The 18,624-nt window shown below is 44.2% G+C and overlaps 1 protein-coding gene across 1 annotated transcript in view; it reads right to left on the bottom strand.

The window, feature by feature from the left end:
* Window positions 1-209: 209 nt before the first annotated feature.
* Window positions 210-18,624, bottom strand: part of LOC121581272 (insulin receptor) — a gene marked incomplete at its 3' end in the record, with an annotated part of 82,372 nt that continues 63,957 nt past the window's right edge. The window contains 14 exon segments of the mRNA XM_045213349.1: window positions 210-339; window positions 1,581-1,743; window positions 2,059-2,169; window positions 2,360-2,589; window positions 2,846-2,913; window positions 3,531-3,633; window positions 3,839-3,998; window positions 4,652-4,791; window positions 5,247-5,539; window positions 6,658-6,856; window positions 14,658-14,825; window positions 17,148-17,279; window positions 17,944-18,059; window positions 18,362-18,488. Coding sequence (XP_045069284.1) covers window positions 210-339; window positions 1,581-1,743; window positions 2,059-2,169; window positions 2,360-2,589; window positions 2,846-2,913; window positions 3,531-3,633; window positions 3,839-3,998; window positions 4,652-4,791; window positions 5,247-5,539; window positions 6,658-6,856; window positions 14,658-14,825; window positions 17,148-17,279; window positions 17,944-18,059; window positions 18,362-18,488 — 2,140 coding nt within the window.

Below are 18,624 nucleotides of genomic sequence, written 5' to 3'. Positions count from 1 at the left end.
TTTAATATATATTTCCCTCTGCATTGTTGTGAAAAACAGACCGGTTGTCTACAAAGCATGTGACAAATAACATTTGAATGGGGAAAAACAGTGACACCACTTCGGCCCCTGAGGACTGGAGTTGCCCATCCCTGCATTGGACAGTCGGCAAGCATTCACACACAGACAGACAGACAGACAGACACACAAACACAGTCAAGTGTCCTCACCAGCAGTCTGAGTTAGCGGTGAACACTCCGTCCTTCAGAGACTCAGGAGCCATCCAGCGGACAGGAAGCAGACCCTTCCCTCCCTTCCTGTAGTAGTCTGTCTCATAGATGTCTCTGGTCATACCAAAGTCTGAGGAATGGGGGCAATTAGAACACAACCCACAGATCTGTTATGACCCTATCAACAACATTCAAATGATATTCTTTGACTTGGTTTTAACTAAATTAACATACTAAACGCTTAATAAGGGTGTAGCTAACTGATTAATGTATAGCCCACAGAAACAGTACAACTGAATATGTTCAACTCCACTTCTTTGAAAGTATTAGATTGTGTCTGTGAGGTGGTGAGTTGCCATACCTCCTATCTTGACATTCAAGTACTGTCAGCCGTGAGTGTGTGTGTATATTAGAGCTGGGAGATATGGACAAAAAGTAATAACGCGATAAATGTAACTATTTTGCTCGATAACGATAAATACTACAATACATTTTGTTTTTAATGGACAGTTACTTTACATTAGCGGCAGGGCTCTATACATTTCCCCCCAAGTGCCAAGTAAGACAACAGATGGTAGCCTATGATTAAAAAAGTAAGCTATTTCATCTAACATATCCATGGAATGAATGATTGATATTTTGAGGTGCAACCTGTCAAAATAGGATCCAGAATGATCATATTTCTTTTTTGGGTGCTTCAGAGATGAATTAGCTGACATCTTTGTGGCCTAGGCTATATTATTCACCACCTGAGAAAGTGGGAACTCAAAACACTTAGATTGCTAACTCTAAATATTTTTTTTTTTACTGGATAGCCTTGTAGGCTAATTGATTAATCTATTAGTAATTGTAATGTCCTACAAAAGGCATAGGCTACTTGATGTAGGCCTATTCACCGCATGTGGAGCGCTCCACTTGCTCCACAACAAAACCCATACTACATACCCTACTCCGGTTGTAAAGTGGTGCCATGAACTCAATATATATAAATTATATAATCACGGAAAGCTGTGAATCTCCTCTCTGTAACTAGAACAACAGTAGTTGCTTTGAAAACGGTCTTTTTCCCGCAATTGCATTTTGAGCAACGGTCATATTCTCAGAATGCATCTCTCCCTCCTCCGTGCGCACAGTGGGGAGAGGGAGTGAGATTGGCTCGCTCACACAGCTGCCAAAAGTGAAACAGGCAGATACTTTCATAACAGGAACAAACATAATGCATAGGCGATTACTGTTGACCAGATAATGGTTTTAGAACAATCTACAGGAACGTTGTGTAGCAAAACCACAGAAATACTTCAGTAAGAGGAAGGCAATAGAGATAATTTTCGGTATATCATCCCAACTCTAGCGTATATATGTGTACTCTACCTCCTATCTTAACAGTGAAGTCCTGCGCCACCATGCAGTTCCTAGCAGCCAGGTCTCTGTGGACAAACTTCTTGGCGTTGAGGTAGGCCATGCCATCTGCTATCTCTGCTGCCATCTGAATCATCTCTCTCAGGGTCGGGGGCGGGCGCCCTGTAGGGTTATTCTGTAAAAATAAACAAATCAGAAATGTATTAATACTAGGGCTATTCTACAAAACATGGGGGTCACAATAATTCTAGGTGTCCGTCCTAAATGGCACCCAATTCTGTATATAGTGCACTACTTTTGACAAGGGCCTATAAAACTCAGGTCAAAAGTAGTGCACTATATAGGGAATCGGGTGCAATTTAGGACGTACACCTAGTCTCGCTCTGGCCAGTGGAGCAGAGTCAGTCAGCCAGCCAGAGACAGTGCAAGCCTAGTCTGGTTTCCAATGAGACACAAGGGGGCAGTAGTGTGTTTGTGTGTGTGTGTGTACCTCAGAGTCAGGGCGGAGGCAGCGCAGGTAGCTCTTCAGGTCACCGTGTGTCATCAGCTCCATGACAACCAGAGTGGGCTGGCCCTTAGAGACCACACCCATCAAACGCACCTGAGAGGGAAACATTTTGTTTACCTTAATTGCTTTGATTCTTGCACTGCGGCAGCTACCAACACCTACTTTTTCAAGAAAATTCTACTTTTGATAATCGTGGTCTCACCTTCCTTATTACAAGCTGCTAAATGACAAAAATGTAAACGTAAGGTGGCATCCCCTTCTATAACCTCTGTAGGCCACTTACCACATGGTGGCAGGTGAAGCCCTTCATGACGGAGGCCTCGTTGAGGAACTCGATCCTCTCCCTCAGACTGGCCGACTCGTTGACCGTCTTCACTGCCACGCGTGTCTCCGGCTCGCCCTTCACGATGTCCTTGGCGATGCCCTCGTAGACCATGCCGAACGAGCCCTGACCCAGTTCACGCAGGATGTTGATCTTATCTCTGCCCACCTCCCAGTCGTCGGGCTCGTACACTGCAGATTACAACACACACACAGTCAATGGCTGGACATTACTAGACACAAACGGTCAAGTATTGTACATTCTACATCTCCGATTGGCATAGACATCCACCGTAATGCTAATGTTGTGCCAGCTAGTATGTGTCAGTGATTGTCCATTTACATGGTATACTAGTTGAACATCAAAATCCAGTCAACTATGCTTTTACACAGGTGTATTCACAAAGGTCAGCTGAGAATAAAGAATATTATTATGATGTGTCCTTACTGTCAGCAGCACTGAGGTACTCTGGGTTGGAGGAGGTGTAGAGAGGTCCAGAGGGGCCCTGGGTTTGCCTTGAGGGAACACAAGGAGGTAGGGTTAATAATATATCATGATTATACACTGAGTGCACAAAACATGACAGACTGACCAGGTGAAAGCTATGACCCCTTATTGATGTCACTTGTTAAATCCACTTCAATCAATGTAGATGAAGGGGACACAGGTTAAGGATGTTTAAGCCTCGAGACAATTGAGACATGGATTGTGTGTGTGTGCCATTCAGAGGATGAATGGGTTAGACAAAAGTTTAAAGTGTCTTTGAACAGAGTATGGTAGTAGGTGCCAGAGCGCACCGGTTTGAGTGTTTCAAGAACTGCAATGCTGCTGGGTTTTTCAAGCTCAACAGTTTCCCGTGTGTATCAAGAATGGTCCACCACCCAAAGTACATCCAGCCAACTTGAATTAAATCAAATGGAAATTTAGACCACTATTAGTCGCGTCATGTGTTAGTGCTGGGCTGGAACAAAAGCCTATAAATACTACTAGTGTAGTCCTACTAATCAGGAGAGAAGCCGTGTAATACTACGTACCTTTTCTTGAACAACTGAGACTACACACCAGGCCGATTCTTTCATAGACAGTTGGGTTGGCTGTAGTAAGATAGATGTGTAGAAGGCATAATACTTACTTCTTCTTGAACATGACGAATCCTCCTGCTACCACCAGTATCAGCAGAACGATAAAAATGACTGGACCAATGATAATCTTCACCATGTTGGATGGATCCACCCCTAAAAACACATCGCCATGGAAAAGGTCGGTTATGGTCACATACAATTATTTTCTTAACTTTACTGTGCCTCGGTGTGCTCTAATGTTTAGGAGATTTAGGCCAGGTTAATGGTACTGCTAATGTAAATACAAGTATATACAAATGATATTTGATTGATTCACTGATTGGCCAAGCGGTCTGTGGTGTGTGTGTGCATCGCTTACGCAGGTCTTCTACGTAGAACTGTGTGGGGTCAGTCCAGGAGCCGTTTCCTGCCAGCGAGGTGGCTCGGATCCTCACGGTATAATTCCCAGGATGCACCACTCTCAGCTTGCAGCCCTCCGACTGCTGGTACATCTTCCTGGACACACAGTGGTGCAGCTCCTAGAACGAACACACACACACATTTAATTTTCATTTATTTATCTGTGTTTTAGGAGGAGAGGAGTTGGAGGGGACAGGAGAAGGGTTGAATAAGCCACTTAGATATAGAAATAAAATGTGAAGTATTGATTGAGAAGAGGAAACGATAAACAGGACATGCGTAATAACAGACTTAAGAAAAGATTGAAAACAACACACAGAGCTAATATAATAGAATGTCTATGTGAATCAGCTGTGTTTTGAAATCATTGCATATGAGCCAATAATAAAACAAATGACCTGATTTTAGAAAAACATGTTTGTGTAATAACTATTATTCGACAACCGCCGGAGTGATTATGTTGTTTTCGACATCAGCGACATCAGCTATGACTATGGCCTGTGCAATGTTTCCATGGTAACTAAAACACAGCGCTGATGCAACATCAGACCTTTATTGCTTTTCCATTAACGGTCCTATTCACTAAATGAGAGCAGAGAGACTGTGGTACTGTTCAATCTATCTATATTATATTAAGTGAGGCTGTGGGACACATCCAATGTTCAGTATTTGTCTGTTTGTGTGTGTTCCTGTGTGTGTGCATGCGTGTGCATGTGTGTGTGTGTTTATGCTTGAGTACCTGTGTGTGTGTAACGGGTCTGAGAGCTCTCACCTCTGTGTCTCCCAGTCTCTTATAGTTGACTTCATACAGGATGATCATGCCGTTGGGGGCTTTAGGCTCCAGCCACTTGATATGAACTGTGTACTCAGTCACGTCGTAGCTGATGGGCCCCACTATGTCATCTGCTTTGTCTGTTGACAGGATACACAAGGTGTTATAATGGCCTCATTACTCTATCCCACTACTATAAACATCTCAGGTCTAGAAATACTGTGCAAAAGTAGACAAGAAATGATCATGTTAAACTGGCTTATTACTTCTTACAGTGGTTTCTTAAAGGTACACTTTGGGATTTTGGCAATGAGGCCCTTTATCTATTCCCCAGAGTCAGATGAACTTGTGGATACCATATTTATGCTAGCAGATACCCATGGTCTTCCAGTCATTGCGCTAACGCTAGTTAGCATTGGCTTGCGAAACTACATCAAACGTCCTTCATACTGGACACAGAGACATCAAAATGGCATCCACGAGTTCATCTGACTCTGGGGAATAGATAAAGGGCCTCATTACCAAAATCTCCAAAGAATCCTTTTAAGTAGTGGGTGTGTGTATGGGTAGTGTACTAGCATGTAGATAGCCCCACCCTCAGGCATGGTGCGAGCTGAGACGAAGGCTGCCATACTGCAGCGTGAAGGGTCTGTGGGGTGGTTGCAGGCCAGCACGTCAATCTGGTACGAGGTGAAGTGTCGGAGGCCGGAGATGACCGTAGACTCCTTGGAAAACACTGTCAGCTGGATCTTACTGCTCTCCACACCATTACCATCTTCGTCGTCTGGGCCGCGGGTGGCGAAACCTTCGGGCAGGGTGGCGGGCGTCGTCACGACTGACGGCTGCGTTTGATTGGCTACGCCCATGGCGGAGCGGCGCTGTCTTGGTCTGGGAGGGAATGAGGGATAATCAATTCATTAATCAAATCAATCATTTATTTTATTATTATAACAGCTATTTGCTAAATATATCACACCATTATGTTGAGGTTACTGCTACTGGGTAGATTGCTGGGTCGTATTTATAAGGCACCAAACGAAAATGGGGCTTCAATTAGCCTTGAAGAAAAAGACAGACTTGCGTCCCAAAAGTCTCTCCTTCCTCCTGAAATGTGCACTCTTTCACTACTCCCCATACATTTCAAAGCATGCCCCCCGGTGTAGACATGGGCTAGAAAGAGTTTCCATGTCAGTCATTTCCTTTCAAATCCATGAAGACTTCGGGAGAAAGTAGAAATTATTGGGACGCAACCCAGCCCTGTGTTGTCAGAGTGATGTGTGCTGCTGGGGAAACAGTATGCAGATTCAGCTTGTCTGACAACAGGACAGGAAGGGATGGCAGTTCAAATTATGAATGACAGTTTACCTAAAACACATAATGAATGTGTGTGTGTACATGATGTGTGTGTACATGTTATGTATGTTGGTTCTTTTGTACCCTGATTACACAATTAACAAATTAACAAATGTCCTAATTTAGACAATAAAGACTGACTGATTGATATCAATTGATTGATCAAATGGATTATATAAAGCCCTTTTTACATCAGCAGTTGTCACAACGTGCTTATACAGAAACCCAGCCTAAAACCCCAAAGAGAAAGCAATGCAGATGTAGAAGCACAGTGGCTAGGAAAAACTCCCTGGATAGGCAGGAACCTAGGAAGAAACCTAGAGAGGAACCAGGCTCCGAGTGTGGCCAGTGCTCATCTGGCTGTGCCAGGTGGAGATTATAACAGTACATGACCATTAAGGCCAGATCGTTCTTCAAGATGTTCCAACGTTCATAGATGACTAGCAGGGTCAAATAATAATCACAGCGGTTATAGAGGGTGCAACAGGTCAGCACCTCAGGAGTAGATGTCAATTGGCTTTTCATAGCCGAGCATTCAGAGGTCGAGACAGCAGGTGCGGTAGAGATGGAGAGAAATAGAGAGAGAAGTTTGTCCTTAATTGATTGACTGATTAACGGACTGACTGATTGACTGAGGTAGATGTCATACGTACTTGGGCTCAAAGACCTCGTTGTGGATGTAGTTCTCGAAGGTCTTGCGGTACTCTGAGTCCTCTGCCTCCTTCTTCAACTGTTTGTCTGTTTTGGGACAGGCACAGCAGCGGCCACCCTGCCCCTCGTCCTCAGTCTGGTTCCACTTGGCCTCCTCATCACTGTCCACTTGGGTGGGCACCCGCGATGGCAGCTTCATACCTGGAGGGAGGCAGGGAGAGACAGAGTCAGAGGCAAAGATGGACAGAGACACAGAGACAGAGGTACAGAGAAAGGCAGAGAGAACAGGCACACAGAAACAGACAGATATACACACACACTGCCGGGGGAGCCTGTCATTAATTGTCTTTACAGACTAGTGTTGTCTAGACTCTTGAATGTTTGGGTGAGTGAGTGGGAGTAGAGGAGAAGAAGTTAAAGTAGAGCATGTGTGTGTGCCATAGAGTGAGTGGCTGCCACTTATTAGGAGAAGGCCAAATCAGGTAAATAACTATTCCATCCACCTGAATCACAGAACTTCACAGTCTCTCACACACTGTTCCGGACTGGGGTGATCCCGAGGGGCTTGCCCCTCTGTGATTTTTTTTGTTGCAGAACAAGCTCTATTTTGGTGGCCTCTGGTACATTCTAATGCCTTGATTCCATTCTAAATACACAGCTAAATGATTGAATACTTTAACAACTTTACCTCCCAGATTGGTAAAAATTAGTTGTGTTATTGAGTAGAAAGATGTGACTTAACAATTAAAATGACTGAAAATGTATGAATTCAGCGTGTTAGTTGTTTTGGATATTGGTTTGGATATCGTAGGCCAGTGGTATTCAAAAAAATTAAAGAGTAGATATTATTGAATGTGACAATATACAAATGTTATTGAGAAAGATCATTTGAATTTTTTAATGTTATTGGATAAATGTATGTATTGGTTCTCTTAATTTTGATAGGAAAGATGAACATGTAAATAATTGAAGGTTATTTGTTGATGTGAAAATCTTAATTTACAAATTTTAAGGCGGTGTCATTAGATTTGGGAATGTCTGGCGAAAAAAATGGGATCCTCGGAAATTCTGGTGAAAATAATGGGGTCCCCGCTGAAAAAGCTTGAACGCCACTGGTCTAAGCCTTAGTGATGCGCGGGGTTGAATCATAACCCGCAGTCATGAGTCAATTCATATCTACAGTGAGGGAAAAAAGTATTTGATCCCCTGCTGATTTTGTACGTTTGCCCACTGACAAAGAAATGATCAGTCTATAATTTTCATGGTATGTTTATTTGAACAGTGAGAGACAGAATACCAACAAAAAAATCCAGAAAAACACATATCAAAAATGTTATAAATTGATTTGCATTTTAATGAGGGAAATAAGTATTTGACCCCCTCTCAATCAGAAAGATTTCTGGCTCCCAGGTGTCTTTTATACAGGTAACGAGCTGAGATTAGGAGCACACTCTTAAAGGGAGTGCTCCTAATCTCAGCTTGTCACCTGTATAAAAGACACCTGTCCACAGAAGCAATCAATCAATCAGATTCAAAACTCTCCACCATGGCCAAAACCAAAGAGCTGGATGTCAGGGACAACATTGTAGACCTACACAAGGCTGGAATGGGCTACAAGACCATCGCCAAGCAGCTTGGTGAGAAGGTAACAACAGTTGGTGCGATTATTCGCAAATGGAGAAACACAAAAGAACAGTCAATCTCCCTCGGCCTGGGGCTCCATGCAAGATCTCACCTCGTGGAGTTGCAATGATGAGAACGGTGAGGAATAAGCCCAGAACTACACGGGAGGATCTTGTCAATGATCTCAAGGCAGCTGGGACCATAGTCACCAAGAAAACAATTGGTAACACACTAGGCCGTGAAGGACTGAAATCCTGCAGCGCCCGCAAGGTCCCCCTGCTCAAGAAAGCACATATACAGGCCCTTCTGAAGTTTGCCAATTAACATTTGAATGATTCAGAGGAGAACTGGGTGAAAGTGTTGTGGTCAGATGAGACCAAAATGGAGCTCTTTGGCATCAACTCAACTCGCCGTGTTTGGAGGAGGAGGAATGCTGCCTATGATCCCCAAGAACACCATCCCCACCGTCAAACATGGAGGTGGAAACATTATGCTTTGGGGGGTTTTTTTCTGCTAAGGGGACAGGACAACTTCACCGCATCAAAGGGACGATGGACGGGGCCATGTACCATCAAATCTTGGGTGAGAACCTCCTTCCCTCAGCCAGGGCATTGAAAATGGGTCGTGGATGGGTATTCCAGCATGACAATGACCCAAAACACACGGCCAAGGCAACAAAGGAGTGGCTCAAGAAGAAGCACATTAAGGTCCTGGAGTGGCCTAGCCAGTCTCCAGACCTTAATCCTATAGAAAATCTGTGGAGGGAGCTGAAGGTTCGAGTTGCCAAACGTCAGCCTCGAAACCTTAATGACTTGGAGAAGATCTGCAAAGAGGAATGGGACAAAATCCCTCCTGAGATGTGTGCAAACCTGGTGGCCAACTACAAGAAACGTCTGACCTCTGTGATTGCCAACAAGGGTTTTGCCACCAAGTACTAAGTCATGTTTTGCAGAGGGGTCAAATACTTATTTCCCTCATTAAAATGCAAATACATTTATAACATTTTTTACATGCGTTTTTTTCTGGATTTTTTTGTTGTTATTCTGTCTCTCCCTGTTCAAATAAACCTACCATTACAATTATAGACTGATCATTTCTTTGTCAGTGGGCAAACGTACAAAATCAGCAGGGGATCAAATACCCCTCACTGTATAGGCTACATGGACGTTTTTCTTTCATTATTTTTATCTGCCGTTAGTGCGTAGCCTAAACCAAAGCTTCAGGGCCTAACTGTAGCACGACAAATACATGCCAATTGCCAAGTGCTTTTGGGAATTTGGGCAGAAAAAGTAACGTTGATCCATTGAGGCAAAAAGGACAATGTCGGAGTTTAATTCAATAAGAGAAAAGCTGTGAAATGGACAGTTAAACATAAATAGAAGAGAGGGCCAGAACAGTAGTATAATGTTTCGGAAAGATTTGGTGTAGTGGTAGAGGATGATAGCAGGCTATGTGTGATGATTATGAGAGACGCTATACAAATTTGTCAGTCACAAGACGGGGACTTCAAAATGGCACCTCAAGGGAACCGTACTATTCAATGAGCTCAATGGTTCTAATGATGAACTTAGCCTTAAGATGCTTTTGGGAAACCGGGCCCTGATGGGTTAAATGGAATAGTAGCCTAAGTGAAATCTGGACACTGACTGTAGGTCTATGACCTCTCACAAAGCCTAATATAATATTAACTGCAGCAGAATTGAGCACTTCTTGCAGTAAAATGATTTTGAATCGGGAACAAGAGTGGAGAAATATGATTGATTTCATTCAGCATCTTAAGAGAATGAATGCGTGGTTAGGGACCGTCTGTAAAGGTGGTGGTGCTATCTTAATCAGCATCATAAAAGTTTATACTATTTAAACCACATAAAATATGCATTCAAGCCTAAATTAAATCTTATAAAAAACACGTATTGTTTTAACAGCTTTTAATTTCCTTAAAACCGGTCAAACTGATGTAATTTGAACATTTTGCACAGAAAATCTTTCCAGTTTCTTTGGGGTTATGCATTGTCTACCCGGTCCCTAAATGTATTTGCTGCAGGAGAGAAGCATAGATAAAAGAGGAAAGAGGAAAGAGAAAACAAACTTTACCGATGTCAACTATTCTGGTGAGCAAAGGTTTATTTAGTCTTCTAGGGCAACAAGTAATGACAGAAGAGAAACTAATAATAGACAAGTTGACCAACAAATAGCCTATCAAAATCGTTCCGTCATATCCGACCGTACAGAGCATTTTCTAATTTTGCGGGTTAGGTGTGGGCCTCAGATTTTCACTTTATCACATATAGTCGGGCGGTTGCGGATGGGTTATTAGCAATTGCGGGTGGATGTGGTGAACAAACAGCTGACCCGTGCATCACTACTAGGTCTAAATGATCATGACTATTTTCTAAGTAAGAACCTTTAACATTAAAATGTATTCTCTTGAGATTAAAGTCATATTTATGATATGAATTGCCACAATGATGTTTGTTCTTCAAATTGTGTATTTTATTGGCTCTGCTGCTGTGGACACTTAGGGTAAGGAAACCAATGTGTCATTTTGTAATTTGGGTGAACTATCCCTTTAACAGTTTGGCCTGTCAATCAATCACTGTGGTTGGGGTTGTCAGGGGAGGGGGCAGGATGTTTGTGAGTCACAGAGTGGGTAGGGTTTCAGACCTGTCAATCAATCTCTGTGGGTGGTACTTTGATGGAAGGCGGTAGATTAGTAATATACAGCGCATTTGGAAAGTATTCAGACTCCTTGACTTTTTCCAAATTTTGTTACATTGCAGCCTTATTCTAAAACGGATTAAATAAAAATTTTCCTCATCAATCTACACACAATACCCCATAATGACAACGCGAAAATAGGTTTATAGGGGGCCTCCCTAGTGGCACAGTGGTCTAAGGCACTGCATCGCAGTGCTAGCTGTGCCACTGGAGATCCTGGTTTGAGTCCAGGCTCTGTCACAGCCGGCCACAGCCGGTCGCAACCGGGAGACCCATGGGGAGGCGCACAATTGGTCCAGCGTCAGTGCACGCTGACATGGTCGCCAGGTGTACAGTGTTTCCTCCACGACACATTGGTGCGGCTGGCTTCCGGGTTAAACAGGCATTGTGTCAAGAAGCAGTGCGGCTCGGTTGGGTTGTGTTTCAGAGGACGCACGGCCTTCGCCTCTACCGTGTTCGTATGGGCGTTGCAGCGATTGGACAAGACTGTAACTACCACAAAATTGGGGAGAAAAAGGGGTAAAAAGGGTATTAAAATTAAAAATTGAGCTCAGGTGCATCCTGTTTCCATTGATCGTCCTTGAGATGTTTCTACAACTTGGAGTCCACCTGTGGTAAATTCAATTGATTGGACATGATTTGGAAAGGCACACACCTGTCCCACATTTGACAGTGCATGTCAGAGCAAAAACCAAGCCATGAGGTCGAAGGAATTGTCCGTAGAGCTCAGAGACAGGATTGTGTCAAGGCACAGATCTGAGGAAGGGTACCAAAAAATGTCTGCAGCATTGAAGGTCCACAAGAACACAGTGGCCTCCATCATTCTTAAATGGTACAAGTTTAGAACCACCAAGACTCTTCCTAGAGCTGGCCGCCCGGCCAAACTGAGCCTTGGTCAGGGAGGTTACCAACAACCCGATGGTCACTCTGACAGAGCTCCAGAGTTCCTCTGTAGAGATGGGAGAACCTTTCAGAAGGACAACCATCTCTGCAGCACTCCACCGATTACGGTAGAGTGGCCAGACGGAAGCCACTCCTCAGTAAAAGGCACATGACAGCCCTCTTGGAGTTTGCCAAAAGGCACCTCAAGGACTCTCAGACCATGAGAAACAAGATTATCTGGTGTGATGAAACCAAGATTGAACTCTTTGGCCTGAATGCCAAGCCTCACGTCTGAAGGAAACCTGGCGCCATCCCTACGGTGAAGCATGGTGGTGGCAGCATCTTGCTGTAGGGATGTTTTTCAGCAGCATAGACTGGGTGACTAGTCAGGATTGAGGAAAAGATGAACAGAGCAAAGTACTGAGAGATCCTTGATGTTAACCTGCTCCAGAGATCTCAGGACCTCAGACTGGGGTGAAGGTTCACCTTCCAACAGGACAACGACCCTAAGCACACAGCCAAGACAACACAGGAGTGGCTTCGGGACAAGTCTCAATGTCCTTGAGTGGCCCAGCCAGAGCCCGGACTTGAACCCGATCGAACATCTCTGGGGAGACCTGAAAATAGCTGTGCAGCAACGCTCCCCATCCAACCTGACAGAACTTGAGAGGATCTGTAGAGAAGAATGGGAGAAACTTCCCAAATACAGGTGTGCCAAACTTGTAGCATCATACCCAAGAAGATTCAAGGCTGTAATCACTGCCAAAGGTGCTTCAACAAAGTACTGAGTAAAGGGTCTGAATAATGATGTAAATGTAATATTTCTAAAAATCTGTTTTTGCGTTGTCATTATGGGGTGTTGTGTGTAGATTGATGAGGGAAAAAAACGATGTAATCAATTTTAGAATAAGGCTGTAACGTAACAAAATGTGGAAAAAGTAAAGGGGTTGAAAATACTTTCCGAATGCACTGTAGTCATAAAAACTAGTCTACTCTTTCAATTCTTTGGGGGAAAAAACCTAGGAAGAAAGGTTGTGTTCTGTCATGTAAACATGGATTCCCTGTTGAGAAACAATATGTGGAGGAACCCCAGACCCATCACCAGAATGTGCACCCCCACTTTTATACAAAGTCTGGCACCAATTAATAGATCTACAGGTATGATTGAAGAATGAAGCAGGTGTTAAACATGGGCTTAAATACAAAGAAAGCAGCAGTTGACTACTTAATTGTCAACGCTTTAATCAAATCAGTAGGCCATATCAATATCTATAATAATACCATATAGGTATGATGACATTAGCTTTTATAACCTTCAATCCGTTTTCTTTTATCATATTTTGGGCCAGAAGGAGGCTCTCTCCACTACCTATGGTTCCTGCAGTGAGGGTTCAACATATTCATTGAATATCTTCATAATTTATCTGCAGACAATCCTCAAAAAGCAGTAGTAGCCTACCATTACGCAAATTAGGGAGCCAAATGAACGGCCCTCTCACTGATGCGATCCTCTTCCGATGCTATACCATGGACATTATAACAATAATTACGTGGATTTCAACTCATCGTTACCACTTACATTACATGGGACGTGTAAATTCACTCACATGAGACAATTAAGAAACATCACGCTCTCCCTCCTCCATGAAAATCAATTTGACTGCAGCCAACCACGGCGTACAAAAATAACACAGGTACCGAGAGGCGGGACAGACAGCAGACTGACAAACGAGCAGTTTCCCTGTCATCGCTCGCTTTGTGACTGACAGGCGCCTGTCCAATAGATCACTAGATGATGCATATCGTTCGGGAGAAGGCTATACAGACTCTTCTGACTAGCGATTTGAAACTTTTAAATGAAAAGAAGCCTAGTTCATTTATGAAGTAGAAAAAGTAGCCGGCTTACAATGACTCTTATCGGCTATTTAGCCGGCGCTTATGGAAAACACTGCCTTTCTGGCAGTAGTCCAATAGAATAGAATAGTCCACTGGAGAAAGACACTCACCTTTCTAGCAGTTGTCAAACTGATGATAATCGCATAACTATACTGAACAAAAATATAAATGCAACATGTATAGTGTTAGTCCCATGTTTCATGAGCTGAAATAAAAGTTCCCAGAAATGTTTCACACGCACAAAAAGCATATTTCTCTCAAATTTTGTGCACAAATTTGTTTACATCCCGGTTAGTGAGCATTTCTGCTTTGCCAAACTAATCCATCCACCTGACAGGTGTGCCATATCAAGAGGCTGATTAAACAGCATGACCATTACACAGGTGCACCTTGTGCTGGGGACAATAAAAGGCCACTAAAATGTGCAGTTTTGTCACACAACACAATGCCACAGATGTCTCAAGTTTTGAGGGAGCATGCAATGGGCATGCTGACTGCAGGAATGTCCACCAGAGCTGTTGCCAGAGAATTGAATGTTCATTTCTCTACCATAAGCCACCTCATACGTTGTTTTAGAGAAGAATTTGGCAGTACGTCCAACCGGCCTCACAACCGGAGGCCCATTGGCTACTTTTTATGGTATCTGTGACCAACAGATACATATCTGTATTCCCGGTCATGTGAAATCCATAGATTAGGGCCTAATGAATTTATTTCAATTGACTGATTTCCTCATATGAACTGTAACTCAGTAAAATTAATGAAATTGTTGCATGTTGCGTTTATATTTTTATTCAGTATATATGATGCCTATGAACCACCTTTCTGACAGAAGTTACATTTGTAGAATACAATAGAACTTAACAGTCTCTTTAAAACACACCTTTCTGACAGTAGTCAAACTTGTAGAGTTCGCTGGCCTCAGGCTGCTGCTGACAGTACACCAGGTAGTGAGTGATGTTGCCGTTGGGATCCGTGGGGGGCTTCCACTTCAGGATGATCTGAGAGGACGAGTTAGATGACGAGATGGGGTCCAGGGGCACGGACGGTTCTGGGGGAGAACACAGATACATACCATAGGGGTTACTAATGTCTATGACAGAGAAACTCAAATCTGGACCTTAAATCCAGTTCCACTGCTGATTTTCATACCTGCCCTCTAATCTGGGACGGATTAAAACTTCGGACATCAGGTGAGTGCAATTAACTACCAGGTAGAAAAGATCCAGAACCAGATTTGAATATCCCTGGTCTATGATGTACACAATTCTGTTAGAGCAGGGGTATTCAAATCGGGGCCTTGAGGTCTGCAGCACTGCTGGTATGTATTCATTCTTCCTTGCTAACCATGGAATAATTTTGGACTGTGAGCGTACTCTCTGGTCAATTAACCAATCAACTAACTACTGGGGAGAAATGAGCACTAGAAGTCCTGCATACGTCAATGCCCGGACATGAATACCCCTTTATTTAGTCAAATAACAATATGATAACGAGCAAAAGGTTCACAGTGTTCGATATGCTTATTTCTAAATAACTATAGTGTTGGTATCAGCATTGGAAGGGGGAGGGGTAAAAAATAAACAGGGTGAGTGACTGACTGGCAGACAGGACAGAGAGTACCAGGCATCACTGTCAGTACCGGTGTGTGATTACATTCGGTCTGTGAGTGATGATGACAGTGACTGACAGTGTCTGCATGTCTGATGAGGACGCCTACAGGGTACAGGTCAGACCACATTGTCAGACTCTGTTAGAGAACATTAAGTCTAATGACAGATTCTCCTCTCGAGGTATGCGTGTGTGTGTGAGCGTTTGTGGGGGTGATGGAGTCGTGACACAGGACAGGTGCCTGACAGGCGAGGAGGGTGAAACTAGAAAAACTAGAACACTCTTGAGAACGCACACCTACCCTCCAACCAACCTGCCGATAGTGCTGTGCCAGCCGCTATGACTTTAGAGAACAAAGATCATGTTTAACGACAGCTTCTCCTAGAGGTATGTGGGGGTGATGGAGTCATGACACAAGACAGGATGTGAACCCAGGTTTGGTCCAACCGCCACACAGACAGAGAGACAGAGGTAGCCTGGATGCCAGCCAAACTTGGCAATATAGCAGAAACAGATCTGGGACCAGGCTAGAGACGAGGAGGGTGAAACTGTAACTAGAACACCCTTGACATGCCTGCCCGCCTCCCTGCCTCTGATGGTTGTGTGCCAACTGTTGCCTCACACCAGCCTGTGTGGTGCGAGGAGGCGGCATGCCACGCGGCTGCACTGTAATGTGGTTTATCAGGAAGGAAGGAAACAACGCACAATAAGTATAAAGGAAGCCAGTCAGACTAATTTAGACACCGGTCTGTGTTCAACCCTAAACCATAGCCTGCCCTCTGGAGACACACATTGACACAAACACACACACATACATTTACATTTACATTTTAGTCATTTAGCAGACGCTCTTATCCAGAGCGACTTACAGTTAGTGATTACATATTTTTTTTATACTGGCCCCCCGTGGGAATCGAACCCACAACCCTGGCGTTGCAAAGCGCCATGCTCTATCAACTGAGCTACATCCCTGCCGCCATTCCCTCCCCTACCCTAGACGACGCTGGGCCAATTGTGCGCCGCCCATTAGTCTCCCGGTCGCGGCCGGCTGCGACAGAGCCTGGATTCGAACCAGGATCTCTAGTGGCACAGTTAGCACTGCGATGCAGTGCCTTAGACCACTGCGCCACTCACACACACACACACACACACAGGGAGATCCAAATGCACGCAGGGTGACACACACACACACACACACACACACACACACACACACACAGGGTGACAGAAGATTCATGACCTCAGCTTGAGTGACTACAGACATTTGGCACGAGAAAGAGACAATGAGATGGGGAGGTACAGGTAGCACTCCTGTCTCATCATCATCATCTCCTTCCTCTTCCTTGTTCTCGTGCCATTAGCCTTGACACACCTCAGCTAACAGCTGAGGTGAGGCAGAGGACAACAGCCAATCTACCAGCTACTGTAGCTCTTAAACCACTTATCCTAACCAGGGGCAGTCGAATCCCACCCTCGACCCTGGAGAACCTGCTAGCTGATTGATATATTGGATAGTCCACTTACCTGTTAGTCTGATTAAGGGGTTGGGGGAAGGGAAGGAGGGCTTGAGATCATCAGGGAGAATGAGGAATCTTACTCACAGAATTGAATTAAGAACTGTATGGTTGCGTCACAAATGGCACCCTATTCCTTATATAGTGCACTACCTTCGACCAGGGCCCATAATGGTCAGAAGTAGTGCACTACATAGGAAATAGGGTGTAATTTGAGACGCACCCTATATCTCAATAAGGGCTCTTACTGGTGGCGTTGGTCCTGACGTAGATGATTTTGCTCTTGGCTCCGAGGACCTGGTGTTCATCAGAGGCAGAGAGCTGGGTCTTGACCATGATGGCGTACTGCGTCCAGGGCTTCAGAGACAAGATCAGGGTACCTGGAAGGAACAATAGTATTGTTATGTGTTGCAGCACGGACACTACTGAGCGCAACACTGGCTGTTCCTTCCTTGCTACTACAGTGACTAGTATGTACCTGTACTGTATGCTGAGAGTTGTCAAATAAATATGAATGGCTAAGCAGCTAAAATCATTTAACCGTATAGTTGTTAGACAGATTGACAGACAGGTGACACTCATGATGGATTAAAGGTAGACTTAGCGAAATGATGTAGCCACAAGCAGCACCGCAGATAGAGATGAGCGAGATGCAAGACTTTGCTCTCACACAGTAACACACAGTATCTGCGCACGTGCAAGAGTTCACGTCACGCTGTTACAGCATGGTAGCCATGGCACCAAAACAGCGGAGAAGTTGAGCCTCTCACTTCAACACTCTTGGTTGTTGTGGAAATTGACCCACTATGCTGTTTACTTTCTGCATCTACGTCATATCGCTGAGTCTACCTTTAAATCAACCAAAACGTTTGTTTTGTCCACTTTTATTCATGCACTTTATTCACATTTTGGGGCATCATGTCTTAACAAACATCATATTTCTGCATCCAAGCCTCCATTTTGGATTTCCTCCATGATTTTGTCAGTGTACGGGTATTTATCCTTTCCAATACAGTTGTAAGACAGAAGAGAATGAAACGTTACCTGGCTCCACCTGTGGGTTGCCCTCTGTAGCCCGGGCTGGGGGGTCCAGGTCAACTATTACCCAGTTAGAACCACACGCGTCCTGGCCGTCAAACTCTGTCACGTTGGGGTAGGGCCTGGGAGAGGGGAGAGACGCAGAATAGCATAGATAAGAAATAAGGAGACACACACACGAATGTTACTGCTCCAAAAAGGTCCTTAGAAAGGAGGAATTGTACTTGGCTCCTGGGAAGACTTGACTACATTGAATGTTCCACGAACTTCTTCAGAAAGGAAGACGTTAAATGGTACTGATCTAATACAGTAAGTTCCTAGGGAAGACTGTTTGTGGCCCATAGTGTACTGGTACAATTAAAACCCCACTTCTCTGGAAACTGCTCATTCCCAAAAGTAACTTGAGTGCTTTGGACATACTTACGCTTCCTTGTAGAAGAGCATGAAGCCCAGCAGGTCTCTGAAGTCAGGAGGCCAGAACGGTTCCCACCTGATCACGATCTTATCATGCGTGGCACGCACCTGAGTGAACCTTAACTCCTGGTTCTCACCTGAGAGTCACATACACAAAGACGCATGGTTACTATCACAGGATATGGTCAGTATTACACTGTCCTAAGTCTGTGACACACCACAGACGTGCGTGCGTGTGCACACAAGCATGTGTGTGGGTCGGCAGGTAGCCTA

This window comes from Coregonus clupeaformis, unplaced genomic scaffold (genome assembly GCF_020615455.1).
Source record: "Coregonus clupeaformis isolate EN_2021a unplaced genomic scaffold, ASM2061545v1 scaf0102, whole genome shotgun sequence".
Classification (NCBI taxonomy): domain Eukaryota; kingdom Metazoa; phylum Chordata; class Actinopteri; order Salmoniformes; family Salmonidae; genus Coregonus; species Coregonus clupeaformis.
Note: the sequence above shows the minus strand (reverse complement) of the source record. Positions and strands in the feature narration are given on the sequence as shown.